Source organism: Cricetulus griseus, chromosome 3 (assembly GCF_003668045.3).
Source record: "Cricetulus griseus strain 17A/GY chromosome 3, alternate assembly CriGri-PICRH-1.0, whole genome shotgun sequence".
In the NCBI taxonomy this organism is placed as follows: Eukaryota; Metazoa; Chordata; class Mammalia; order Rodentia; family Cricetidae; genus Cricetulus; species Cricetulus griseus.
In genome coordinates, this window is record NC_048596.1 from 211,194,491 (window position 1) to 211,209,052 (window position 14,562).

The 14,562-nt window shown below is 39.7% G+C and overlaps 1 protein-coding gene and 1 long non-coding RNA gene across 12 annotated transcripts in view; one reads left to right on the forward strand and one right to left on the reverse strand.

Annotated features, from left to right (window-relative positions):
* Positions 1-14,562, forward strand: part of Abi1 (abl interactor 1) — an 82,808-nt gene that overhangs the window by 30,888 nt on the left and 37,358 nt on the right. For all 11 annotated transcript variants that reach the window (XM_027405358.2, XM_027405359.2, XM_027405352.2 and 8 more), the window contains exon 2: positions 2,028-2,195. In XM_027405358.2, the coding sequence (XP_027261159.1) occupies positions 2,028-2,195 (168 nt within the window). The remainder of the gene's footprint in view (positions 1-2,027; positions 2,196-14,562) is intronic.
* Positions 1,831-3,161, reverse strand: LOC113834633. Its single transcript, XR_003483328.2, has 3 exons — positions 2,980-3,161; positions 2,293-2,471; positions 1,831-1,883 (listed from the first exon to the last, which is right to left on the reverse strand). It is a non-coding gene; the product is annotated as an uncharacterized LOC113834633 (long non-coding RNA).

Genomic DNA, 14,562 nt, shown 5'->3' on the forward strand with positions numbered 1-14,562 from the left:
TGTTCTTCCAGAGGTCCTGAGTTCGATTCCCAGCAACCCCATGGTGGCTCACAAGCACCCTGAATGAGATCTGGTGCCCTCTGCTGGCATGCAGGCACAAGACTGTATACATAATAAATAAATAAGTAAAATCTTTAAAAAAAAATTATTCTCCCATCCAGTTTATTCTCATTATTGTATGTACTTTGTGCTTAAGTGTGAGGGTGCCAGTACCATAGCTTGCATGGGGAGGTCAGAAGACAACTTTGGAGCTGTTTTTCTCCTTCATCTTTAATGAGATTCAGGGAATGAAACTCAGGTCACTAGGCTTGTACAACAAGAACTTTTACCTATTGAGTCATCCTGCCAAACTTATTTGGGCTTTTTTGTTTGTTTGTTTTTAAAATTAAGTTTATTTAACACCCTGACCATAGTACCCACTCCCCACCCACTCCTCTGTTTCTGTTCAAAAAGGGGCAGCCTCTTCACGGGTATTAACAAAGCATGGCATATCAAGTTGCAGTAAGACTAAGCATGATCCCTTGAATTTAGGCTGGGCAAGGCAATCCAGTATGAGGAATAGGTTCTCAAGAGCCAACCAAAGCATTAGGGACAGCCCCTGCTCCCATTGTTAGGACTCGTACAAGTATACCAAGCTGCATAACTATTACATATATGCAGAGGGCCTAGGTCGGTCCTATGCAGGCTCCCTGATTGTTGGTTTCTATGAACCAGGTTAGTTGATTTGTCAGTTTTCTTGTGATATCCTTGACCCCTCTGGCTCCTACAATCCTTCCTCTCTTCATCAGGATTCTCTGAGCTCAGCCTAATGTTTGGCAGCAAGTCTCTTTATCTGTTTCCATCAATTAATGAATGAAGGCTCTGGTGACAATTGGGTTATTCATCAATCTTATCACAGGAGATGATCTGTTCAGGATACATATTCACAGGTGCGGGGAATCTTAGTTGGGGATCATCCTTGTAAATTGGTGAGAGTTTCCCTTGCATCAGGTTTCTATCTAACTCCCCAAAGCCTCCCTTTCCAATTATCTCTTTTAGTACTTTCCCCCTCCACCCATCCCCAAACCTGATCTCTTAAGTTCCTATCCCCATCTACCCCTGATGGCTAAGGATGTTGAATATCTCCTTAAGTGTTTCTCAGCCATCTGACATTCTTCTGTTGAGAATTCTGTTTAGGTCTGTTCCCCATTTTTAAGTTGGATTATTATTATTATTATTATTGATGCCTAGTTTCTTGAGTTCTTTATATATTTTGGAGATCAGCCTTTTGTCTGAAGGATGTGGGGTTGGTGAAGATTTTGTCCTGGTCTGTAGGCTACTGTTTTGTCCTATTGACAGTGTCCTTTGCCTTACAGAAGCTTTTCAGTTTCAGAAGGTCTCATTTATTGTCAATCTTAGTGTCTGTGCTACTGCTGTTCTATTCAGGAAGTTGGCACCTGTGACAATGCACTCAAGGCTATTCCCCACCTTCTTTTCTATCCAGTTCAGTGTAACTGGATTTATGTTGAAGTCTTTGATCCACTGGGATTTGTGCAGGGTGATAGATATGGATCTGTTTGCATTTTCTATATTTGGACATCCAGTTATGCTAGCACCATTTGTTGAAGATGCTTTCTCTTCTCCATTGTATATTTTTGGCTTCTTTATCAAAAATCAAGTGTCTGTATGTGTGTGGATTTATGTCTGGGTCTTTGATTTGATTCCATCGACCAGTGTGTCTGTTTTTATGCCATTACCATGCTGTTTTTATCCTCTATATTTCTGTAGTAGAGCTTGAGATCAGGGATGGTGATACCTCCAGCAGTTCTTTTATTGTGCAGATTGTTTTAACTATCCTGGGTTTTCGTTTTTCCTTATAAAGTTGAACATTGTTCTTTCAAGGTCTGTAAAGAAACAAACAAAAAGGTCAGCATGCCATTTGGCTAGTTAGATATTGTTGACTTGAGCTTTTTAAGTGGGGAAAATGACTATAGAATGTGTATTTAATGAATGTTAACTAAATATTGATATTTTTGTTTTTATTCCAGGCTACAGACAAGAGAAAAGCTCTAGAAGAGACCAAAGCATATACTACCCAATCTCTAGCTAGTGTTGCTTATCAAATAAATGCATTGGCCAACAATGTGCTCCAGTTGCTGGATATCCAAGCATCTCAGCTTCGGAGGATGGAGTCTTCCATCAATCATATCTCACAGGTACCAACTTGTAAAGTCTTTTAGGGTAATTGTTTAGTCAAATGACAGCATGTGTCTTAATTAAAGTCATACATTGCTTAATGATAAGGGTACATACCTGCTAAGAATTGTGTCCTAGGAGATTTTGCTGTGGTGTGAACATTGTAGAGAGCACCTACATCAGTCTTCATGGTATATAAGTCCACCCACTTTTCTCTATGGACAGTTGATGTTGTGTCAAGAGTGGGAAATGCAAGGTTCACAAGGCTGTTGCTGGTGTAGAAAAAAGTTCTTAAACTAATAAAAAGATAGTATTAGTCAGGGCTGGAGAGATGGCTCAGCAATTAAGAGCACTGGTTGCTTGTCAGAAAGAGGATCTGGGTTTAATTCCCAACACCCACATGGCAACTCAAAACCGTAACTCCAGTTCCACAGGATCTGATACCCTCACAACCGACATAACATGCAGGCAAAACACCAGTACACATTAGATAAAAAAAAGATATCATTAAAAAAATTCTTACTCCTAAAAAGAAAAACAGTATTAGTAATATTCTTGAATACAGTGGTAAAAAGTATTATAAATATATAGACTAGTAATAGTTTATTATCTGGTATTATACAGTATAAAAGTGTGACTGGCAGTACAATAGATACATTCACACAGTCACTATCATGAAACATGACAATTCATTGTTCTTGGACACTATGATATAAAGTCCTAATAGACCTCAGGTATATATACAGTCTCAGATAAATGTAATGTAATGATGGTATAGATAACCTGGGAATATGGAATCCTTACCTAGTATTTTAGTGTTTTACTGATTGATTGTAGTCATGATCACTCTTTGTTTTGAGTTGAGTAAGCCTACTGTTTTGTTATGTTTTGAAATGGTCTCATTGTAGCCCTGGTGGTTCCTGAACTCAGATCCAGCTGCCTTAGCCTTTTTTTTAAATGTATGTATGTGTTTTGCCTACAAATATGTGTGTGTGTGTGTACCAAATGAGTCCCTGGTGCCCACAGAACCTAAAAGAGGATCGTAGTTACAGATGATTATGAGCTGTCCTGTGCTTCCTGGGGATCAAACCTGGGTCCTTTGAAAGGTGGACTAAGAGCTCTCAATGACTGCCCATCTCTCCTGTCATCGTGCATGCATTGTAGGAAAACAACACAAAACCGAACATTTAAGGTGTTTTGTTTTGACTAGGAATGGAGCTTAGGGCTTCATGTATCCTAGTTGAGCATTCCACTACTGATCTGCACACCCAGTTTCTTGTTAAGCTTTATTTTGAGGCAGTCTTATGGTAAACTGCCCAGGCTGGTCTTAAACTCTCCATCATTCCACTGAGTAGCTGGGATTACAGTTAATAATATCTCACCATGCTAGCCTGTTGACTTTTGTTGAGGTAAACTAAATTACATTTAATTAAAGCTTATAATAGTATCTTGCCAATTTTCACTTATTCTCAAGAGATCATCAATATAAAGAAAGGGACCTGTGCTTTTGTAAACCTTCCTCCTTCCCATCCCCTGTTCTCAGGTTTTCTGTCATTATAGAATAATTCATATTTTCTAGAATTTTGTGTGAATGCATTCATGCACCTATCTCCTACTCCTTTCATTTTGGTTCAGCCTTTTTCACACAGCATACTTACTTTGAGATTTACCCATATTGTTCCCATAAAAAAGAGTCACTGCTTTTATTGTTAAGTGGTTTCTATTGTTAATCTGTTTGTGTATCTGTTGTTTGAAATACAAGTTGTTTTCATATTTTACCAATTACATATTAAACTTTTATGAACATTTATATATAGATCTTTCCATAGTCAAATGCTTTTCAATTTTAAAAAACTATACTTTAATTTATTTTTGTGTGGGGGTGTGCATATGTGCCTTAGCATATTATATTTGGAGGTCAGAGGTGAATTAGCAGGTGTGGTTCTCTCCCTTCCAGCATGTGGGTCCTGGAGTGTACTCTGGTTGTCAACTTGGTAGCAGGTGCCTTCATGTTCCGAGTCATTTTCACTGGTCCTGCTTTTGTTTCTTTAGGGCAGATATCTGTGTGGAATGAATAGATGTCTGTTTATAAGAAATTGTCAGATTGTTTATTAAAGTGGTTTATGTCTAGTCTGTGAGAGATCTTACATGCATCTATGGAAAGGAACAGGTTTTTGTTTTATCTCACTGTTTTTTTTTAATTTTACATTATTTTAAATGTTAAGCAGTCTTTGCTGTCCTGGGATTAAATTCCAACTAACATATATTGCCAATTTTATACATTGTTAGATTTAATTTGTTTGAATTTTAAGGAATTACTTTTATGGTCTTGAGAATTATTGATTGGTTATGTTTTGTAGTGTTTTTGGCTTTGGTGTCAATACTGTAATTCTAGTGTTATAAAATGATCAGTTTCTTTTTAAATTTTGTTTATTATTATGTATACAACATTCTGCTTCCATGTATATATACACACCAGTAGAGGGCACCAGATCTCATTACAGATGGTTGTGAGCCACCATGTGGTTGCTGGGAATTGAACTCAGGACCTCTGGAAGAACAGCCAGCGCTCTTAACCTCTGAGCCATCTTTCCAGCCCAAGCAGTTATTTCTTGAACCTAGTCTTTTCACTTGGATATGTGTGTGTGTGTGTGTGTGTGTGTGTGTGTGTGTGTGTGTGTGTGTGTAATACTGATTAAATTAAATTAAATACGTGTTTGTAGTTCATTTTATTACTCTTAACCTCCCATCCTCTCATGTCCTTCCCACTCATGTCAGGCTTTTTTCCACATTCATACTTTTTTTTTGTTTTGTGGTCCTGTTTTTAAAGGGACTATCTATGTTACCATGAGTTTGTTTTGTTTTGAGACAGACTCTTATTAGCTGGCCTGGAACTCACTGTATATCTTAAGTTGGTCTTAAACTCAGGGTAGTCCTCCTGTTTCAGCTTCCGGAATGCTGGCTTTGATTTTTTTTTCTTTTCTTTTTTTGAATAAGATGATTAGGACATAGGCATGAGCAGAGGCAAGACTGTGAAGGCATAACATAAAGAGGAAACGGCCATCTGTAAGACAATAAGAGGGCTTCAGAAGTCAGCCGTGGTGATATGGTGGTCATAGATAACCAGCTGTTAGAATTACAAGACATTACATTTCTATTGTCACATTCTTTAGTACTTTGTGATGGGAGCCCCCAAAATTAGTTAGACCATCTTTAAGGCTATCACTTTTTGTCAGCAATTATGGAATTTTTTTTTTTAAAAAGGGTAAGGTTTTAGTATATAATCTGGCTGGCCTCAGACTTGCCATCCTTCTGCTTTCTCTTCTCCAGTGCTTGGATTATAGACCTCTGCCATTCATTGTGCTATGCTGGATGAAAAGTTTTTACTAAAACTGATATGGCAGAAAGATATACCACAAATTGGTAATTGCCATTGAAAATGAGAATAGTGTGATAATCAGCAGCACCTAAAGACCACACAAACATTTAGTAACAGTCACTTGATTGACTAGTTTTATTGTTATGGAAATTTGACCTGCATCTGTGTCTGTGCACCATGTGTCTTTAGAGGCCAGATGAGGCCATTGGAACCTCTGGAACTGGAGTTATACAGGTTCTCTGTAGGTTCTGGGTACTGATCCCTGGTCCTCAGGAAGAGCAGGCAGTGTTCTTACCCACTACGCCACGTCTCCAGCCCCAGATGTAGTTGGTATATTAAAGATGACTTTTCACAGCTGATATTTTCATAACTGATTTAGTCCACTTGGTAGACTTGATCCCCAGTACTGCATAAACCAGGCAAGTTAGCATAGGCCTGTGATCACAGCACTAGGGATATAGAAGCAGTAGGATTTGGAGTTCGAGGTCACCCTTGACCATGTAACAAGATGAAAGACAGCCTGAGCTATTAGAGACCTTGTCTCTAAAAAGAAAAACATGACGAAACAAAAAACCCAAGGCAACAAATGTTAAAAGCAAAAACTCAGTAAAGAATTGTTTTCTTCTTTAAAAGCCACCCAGATTGTCTGCAGTACTGCCTCTTGCTCCTCCTCTGTCTTCCTGTCCTATTTCTCAACCCATTCCCTCCCTCCCTCTTTGAGACAAGAGTTTTATGGCACCCAGGCTGGCTGTATGCTGGGGGTATAGGCATGCACCATAATGCCCAGATACTAGTTTCTGCTGCTACAGTACGTCCCCTTTTTATTGTTTACTTATAAATTCTTTTAATTTCTTGTGCACATTTGTCTGTGTGAGGGTGTTGGATTCCCTGGAACTGGAGTGTGAGCTGCCATGTGGGTACTGAGAATTGAACCCGGCTCTTCCTCTGGAAGAGCAGCCAGTGCTCTTAACCACTGGGCCACCTCTCCTTTAATCCTGCAAATCCTTTTCTAAGTGTTTTCAGTTGGGAACTTGAGAGTTTGATAATCTTTAAAACTGAAGGAAGCTTACAAACAACTTGGCATGCATATCAACATTTCCAAAGTGCAAGAGATCAGTCAAATTTATTGTCTTTTGTTTCCCAGCTACTCAGGAACAGTTAATTGCCTGTAGTTTCTGATTGAGAAAAGTCTGTCTTCTAAATTGACATTGGTGCTTGAAAACTTGTTATGCATGAGAAAGTTTCTAAGGTGTAAATAGTGCAATGCCAGAACTAACTAACTTCCTTCCTTCCTTCCTTCCTTCCTTCCTTCCTTCCTTCCTTCCTTTTTCTTCCTTCCTTTTTCTTCCTTCCTTTTTCTTCCTTCCTTTTTCTTCCTTCCTTCCTTCCTTCCTTCCTTCCTTCCTTCCTTCCTTCCTTCCTTCCTTCCTTCTCCCTCCCTCTCCCTCCCCCTCCCCCCTCCCTCCCTCCCCCTCCCTCCCTCCCTCCTCCCTCCCTCCTCCCTCCCTCCCTCCCTCTTTTCTTTCTTTCTTTCTTTCTTTCTTTCTTTCTTTCTTTCTTTCTTTCTTTCTTTCTTTCTTTCTTTCTTTCTGAGAGGGGTTGTTGTTGAGACAGGTTCCACTATGTAGACTTGTCCTGCCTGGAACTCACTATTTAGTCCAGGCTGGCCTGGAACTCAAGAGAAATTCTCCTGCCTCTGGTGGGATTAAAGGCATGGCCACCATGCCTGACTTCTTATAACTTATATCTAAAATCAAAACTGTACAACATTTTATGTCTCAGCCTTGAAATAATTTGAAAATCTGAATGGGGTAGTTAAAACCACTGTTTTAAGCCTGTTTGTAGGTCATCCACTGTCAGCGTTTGCTATTTGAGATTTCAGGTTTATGGTTGCTCCCCACCAACTAGCTTAGCATGTAAGCAGCTTCTCTAAACTTTGCTTATCTTTTGAGAGCAAATATAGATAAAGCCCTCATTGAGTAAGTAATTCAAACTATTTTTGGTAAAATGTCAAATTATTACAGATTAAAAGAGTCCTGTCCTCTAGGAGTCTCTTTTGACTTTTTTTTCTTTTTTTTTTTGCCATAGACCAAGTATGGCAGCACAGGTCTGTGATTCCCAGCTACTTAGGAGTCAAGACCTGGGAAAATGGAGCCCATAAATGAGGTAGACCAGTGTCATTCAATAGCCAACTTTATTCAAAACATCAGACAGTTTATACTCTGAGGGTTAAGAGGAGTCACTTGAGTAAAGTGTCCAATCACAAGGGCAGGCTAAGTGCTGTCACTTAGCTGCAACCCAGCCCTTGGTTTTCCAGATTGTTCTCACTGTGTAGCTGAAGCTGCCCTGAGACTGTGCTACCTCTACATCATACTGCCTGAGTGCTGGGAGTCAGGCTTCCCTTGTTCCTCATCCACTAACCTTCCTTATTGCCCCTCTTCCTCATGCCCTCCTTTTTCTTCCCCCTCCTCCCTCTTTTTCCTCCTGTCTTCTCCTGATACTCCTCCCAGCTCCCCTCTCCTCTCTTTTTCCTTTCTCTCCCTTTCATACCTTCCTCTACCTTTCCTTTCCTTTTTTTCCCTTCTTCATTTCTGCTGTCTTCCCTGCTGCCTTCTGTGGAGTTATTTTTTTGAGGCTGGCTTGGAACATGGTCTGTAGCCCAGGGTGATCTCAAATTCACTGCACTCATTCTGCTTCCGATGCTTCAGTGCCAGAGGGTGTGTGGGTGTGGTGTGGGTGGTGTGTGTGTGTGTGTGTGTGTGTGTGTGTGTGTGTGTGTGTGTCACTGCACTCATTCTGCTTCGATGCTTCAGTGCCAGAGGGTGGTGTGTGTGTGTGTGTGTGTGTGTGTGTGTGTGTGTGTGTGTGTGTAGACACAGCTACCATCATTAGACTTCATTACACAAATCCCTCCCCAAATTGGGTATTATATAAAGGTTTCAAAATGCCAGTAATTGTTATTTGAGAGATTATAAAAGTCCAAAATCTGTTCCACTCCTTTCTATCCCTAGTCTTGCATTCTAGAGTGCTTATATATAATACATACTAGATGCCAGGCTTTTCTACACATGTGAGTAACTATGAATTAATTTATTCTTTTTCTACACATGTGAGTAACTATGAATTAATTTATTCTCATAGCAGCCTCATTACAAAGCCTGGTGTGGTGGTACACACCTTTAATCTCAGCAGTTAGGAGGTAGAGACAGGTAGATCTCTGAGGCTATCCAAGGCTTCATTGTAAGACCCTGACTCAAAACACAAATAACCAAACAAGAAAACAAACAAATAGCACCCAACCTCATTACAGATGCAGATGCAGAGGCTAGGTGATTTATTCAGGACTATAAACTGTTAAAAAGGGCATCTTAACCAAACAAATTTGTCCTTGGAATCGGTTACTACTTGTCGTACTATCCTTATTTTTCCTAGACTTTTGTTTATTTGGGGGGGATCATGCTAGAGTCCAAATCTAAGGTCTTACACAGGGCAGATAAGCACCCATCCACTGAGCACCCTACAACCCTCCTTTAAACTTCTAAAAGGCAGTGCTTTGTCTCATCTGTTCTACCACTGTCATCAAGATAGAGGTGAAGTCTCTGGGTCTAGGGATTTTTGAAAATCATTATTATCATTATTTTTTTAAAGACAGGGATAAGGTTGGTTCAGAACTCAACTCTCCTTGCCTCCCCAGGTATTACAGATGTGCTCCATCATTTCTGGATGGTTTTAAGTATTTTGTTTTTAATTTGTCTTTTCTTTTAGACAACTTTTTGAATATTTTATTTAGTGAGTTTCTTATGTATGTATGTGTGTGTGCATGCACACACATGGGGTGGCGGTGGGGTGGGGGTGGGGGTGGGGATGAGTCTTTCGGGGGCCTGCTTAACTGTGTTGGTAGTCTGTGTTGCCTCTTGAGGGTTGTTTCTGTCTGAGATGATGCTACTTTCTTTCTGGATATAATGTTTTTTGTTCTTATTTCTTTTGTGTTCTCTTTTCTAACTATTTGTAAATTTTTAGTCCTCTCTCTCTTTTTTTTTTTTTTGGTTTTTGGAGACAGGGTTTCTCTGTGTAGCTTTGGAGCCTATCCTGGCACTCGCTCTGGAGACCAGGCTGGCCTCGAAGTCACAGAGATCCGCCTGCCTCTGCCTCCCGAGTGCTGGGATTAAAGGCGTGTGCCACCAACGCCCGGCTCTCTTAGTCATCTCTTTAGGGAAGTTTCCTCAGTTTTATTTTCTGGTTATGTTTATTACATTTTTTCCCCTTTTTAAGTTTCTATAGTCAAAAGAATTATGATATTTTACTGATTTTTAGTTTTTATACTGCATGAGAGTTCTTTTTTTAAAAAAATTATACCTTGTTAGGTTTTTTTTTTTTTTTTTTCTGTTCATTTTTCGGATTTGTTTCAGGTCCCCCTTTCCTTATGAGATCTCGTAATTTTTTTCCTCAATATTTAAGAATTAGAGACTAAAATGCCTAAATAGAGCTTTGTTGTTATTATATTAATATTCTTGTTTTTATTTTTCTTTTTTAAATAAAAATATTTATATGTAGGTGTGTGTGTGGTGTGTCGTGTGTCTGCCTGCACTCATGTCTGTCTGTCTGTGTGCATGCACATGCCTTGTGCATGTGTGATCAGAGGATCTTACTGGAATTACTTCTCACCTTTTAGCCCCCCCCAAAAAACTCAACTTTTGTACATGTACATATTATATGTAGATCATATTCCCTAACTACCTCCCTTTCCTCTTTGTCCCCCCTTCCCTCTCTCATTGGTCAGTTATCCTAGATGGCTTTATTTTTATTTACTTGTTTATTATGATTGTAGTGGGGTGGCATGACATGTTGTGAATGTGGAAGTAGAGGAGTTGGTTTTCTCCTTCCACCTTTACATGGTGTCTTGGTTAGGGTTACTATTGCTGTGATGAAACATCATGACCAGAAGCAAGTTGGGGAGGTAAGGGTTTATTATAGTGCATCATTGAAGGAAGTCAAGATAGGAACTCAAACAGGGAAGGAACTTGGAGGCAAAAGCTGATGCAGTCTCCGTGAATGGATGCTGCTTACTGGGTTGCTCCTTATGGCTTCTTCTGCCTGCTTTCTTTTAGAACCCAGGACCACCAGCCCAGGGGTGGCCTCACCCACAATGGTCTGGGCCCTCCCCAATCAATCACTAGTTAAGAAAATGCCCTGCAGCTTTCCTATAAGCATTTTCTAAATTGAGGTACCCTCTTCTCTTAGGACTATAGCTTATAGCAAGTTGACATTCAACTGTCTAGCACCCATGGGTTCACTACTGATTTCAGGTTGTCAGGCTTGCCTAGCAAGCAGCCTCCACTAGCAAGCCATATCACCCTTCCTTACTTCTGCTTTCAAGTCTTGTAGCTCAGCTTGGCCTGGGACTTGGGATCCTCCTGCCTTGTTCCCAAGTGTTGCTATTATAGGCATCGGCCACCATGCCTAGTATTTTATAATAATTCTTACTCAAGTGTTTCATATTATGTGTTTCCATGGAGTCTGATTTTGTAGTTCATATTTTCTTAAGAAATCTATTTTGTAGTGTGTATATTTAGGTCATTCTGAATCAAGTTAATTTCAGAGTTGATTGGGACCTTGTTTCAGGCGTATTGAACAGAGCTCTGTAACAGAATTTTGGGCATAGGGCCATTTCCAGAGTCTGGTCCAAATAAGCAGGAACAGACAAAGGTTGTCTTTTTCTTCGCTGTGAAGGCTTTCTCTGTGTAGCTTGTCTCAGGACTCTTAGCACTTTTTCTACCCGTCTCCACTGCTATTCAGGGCAGACAGATTTAGATTTTCATTTCTTAGTTGTTTTCAGCAAATATATATTGTGGCTTTATTTATATGTAAGAGTGTTTGCTTGAAATCCACACTGTCCTCTCTCTGTGTGGTGGCAGTTGTGAGGTTCAGTAGGCCTCCTGATGCATGCATTGTAGAAAATAAGGACTAGTCAAGTAGTTTGCTCAGATGCAACTCTTCCCTGCCTGCTTTTCTGGGTTTTAATCATTGGGACATTTTTTTTTTTTCTCCCTGAAAGACTTTCTAAAGAAGCATGTCTATGTTTCCCTGCCCACCAAAGGGACAAGGGCAGGAAGGAGAACACACTTAAAACTGTGTATTTCTGTGGTAATTTTACATAATCAAGTGTTTTTTTTTTTATTAAAGTTTATTTTTAAAGTATATGTATTTGAGCCGGGCATTGGTGGCGCATGCCTTTAATCCCAGCACTCGGGAGGCAGAGGCAGGTGGATCTCTGTGAGTTCGAGGCCAGCCTGGTCTACGGAGTGCCAGGATAGGCTCCAAAGCTACACAGAGAAACCCTGTCTCAAAAACCAAAAAAAAAAAAAGTATATGTATTTGTGTGTGGGTATGTGCAGATGTTGGGGGTACCCTCAGGGCCAGAAAAGGATGTCTAATCACCTGGAGCTGGAGTTAAATAGAGGCGTTTCCCTATATGGATTCTTGGAACTGAACTTGGTCTTTGGGAAGGCCACGCCATCTCTCTAGACCATACAATCAAATCTTAGAGGATATTGTGAACTGAAGTTCCCAGAAAAACAGCAAAGCCATGCCATATTAAAGATTTACAAATACAAAGCTAGTGGCCTGGTTAGAACTTGCTAAGAGGAGAGCCTCAGTATTGCTTATCTGGAGCCAGATTATCTTGTGATATTAATAGCCAGCCATTGTCTTCCTCTGTGTTTTACCTAGCAACCATTTTTGTGACTTTTAGGTAAATTCTTTTGGAATGTACTGATAGATCACCAGCTTCACCAACCCAAAGGCTAAAAAGTCATCAGATAATTCCTCCCCTTGCTATAATATAACCATGTACTTAATGTTTCCACCAATGTATTTGAGAAGTGCCATTATTTCTTACAATCTTCCGTTCTGTAACAATAAAAGTTTCATGAAAATGTTACCATATGAGAATTATGTGTTTTGTTCTATATGTATTAGGGTAACCTGAGTCTGTGTTCCAGGTCATGGTCACTCATACTTGGTTCCAGAGTAAACTGATAATTGTTTTCCCGATGCTAGAGCAGTTTTTGTTGTTGTTGTTTTAAAGACGGAGTCTTATACCATGTATTCCTGGCCTAGATTTCCTTTCAAAGACTGCATTGGCTTCTGACTCACAGACATCCACATCCCTTGCTTTGTGGTCCACCATGCCTTCTTCAGCTGTTTTTTTTTTTTTTTTTTTTTGCTTTTTTAAATCAACAGTTTTGTTTGTGAAATTTACCAGTTTGCTTACAAATTGTGTGTTTGATTTTTTATTTTTTGTTTCTTATAGCCCAGGTTAGCCTCACATTTATAATCTATCTAGGGATGACCTTGAACTTCAGTACTATGCAAGTGTGTATATACCCAGCCTTCCACATTTGTCTTAGAAAATAGAATTGCTTTGGGATATTTTAGTCATTCTTTGAAAACATTTACTTACCACACAGTTTATTTTACCTGATTTCTCACATGTTAATTTATTAAAGGCTGACTTTAAATTAGTGTGGCTCAGTAGGTACGAGCACTTACACAAGCAACAGTACCCATGCTCAGATTCCAGCACCTACAAAAAAGTCTGTGTAGGCTGACTGGCTGGCCAGCTTAGCTTACCTGTAAAACAGCAAACAGCTCCAGATTCAGCAAGCAGCCTGTCTCAAGGGGATGAGGCAAGTAATAGATGAGGATGACTGACGTCCTCCTCTGGCATTCACACACTGCTGGTGCATGTTCCTGCACACACTTGTACACACAATAAAAAATGAAAACGAAATTGTCAGCCAGGCATGGTGGCACGTGCCTTACAGTCAGGAGTCTGAGGGTGACAAGTTCAGGGCCTGGGCTGCATAGTAAGACTTGGTGCGTGCGTGCGTGCGTGCGTGCAGAGAGAGAGAGAGAGAGACAGAGAGAGAGACAGAGACAGAGAGACAGAGAGAGACAGAGACAGAGACAGACAGAGACGGAGAGAGAGAGAGGCAGGATATGAATTAGTGAATTGTTACTGAATAGTGAAGTGACTGGATCTCAACAATATATTGTCTAGTTCAAAAGTCTAGATAAAAAAGAAAAAAGGAAAGTTAGAAATTATTTTTAAAGTTTATAACCATAAATGGTAAATGTTTAAAGAAATAAACATTTAGCTTGATTTAAACATTCAGTTTGCACACCCATCAAAAAATTAACACGGTATTGTTAATATCTGTAAAGGAATAAGATTTAGGGTGTATATCAGGGTGTTATAACAATTTTTATGGGTGGAATATTATTTTTAATTAAGATTTTATGTGTATGAGTGTTTTGCCTGCATGTATGTATGTGTGTCATGTTTGTGCCTATTGCCCATGAAGGCCAGAAGAGGCTGTCAGATTGTTTGGAACCAGAATCACAGATGGTTGTAAACCACCAGGTAGGGGCTGGGTATCAAATCTGGTTCCTGGAAGAGCAGCAATGGTCTTAACTGCAGAGCCGTCTCTCTAAACCCTACCCCGAATCTTTTAAGAATTAATTGTAGGTTTTAGTATTTGTTTATCTTATTCACTGCATTTTCAACCTGATAAAATCCTAGTGCTTATCAAGCTAGCTCTGAGAAGCTGCCCAAAATCCTGTTGCTAGTGGAAACATGGCAGTCCATTATTTTTCAATATATAACATGATGTTTCTAGGTTCTTACATCTTAGAAATACTCTGTTTTCTTATTACTTTATTATTTATTTATTTTTATGAGACAGGCTTTCACTATGTAGACCATGCCCAGCATGAAATGCTTTATCTTAATCTGAGAATGCAGACCTGGTTAGTTTGATACATGAGATTTATATTTGATACATGTTTTGGGGGGAGGCGGTTGAAACAGTGTCATTACGTAGCCCTGGTTGGTCTGGAACTCTATATAGACCAGGCTGGCATGAAACTCAGAGGTCCACCTGCCTCTGCCTCCCGATGTGATTAAAGGTGTGGGCACAGCACCTGTCCAGATTTGTGAACTTTTG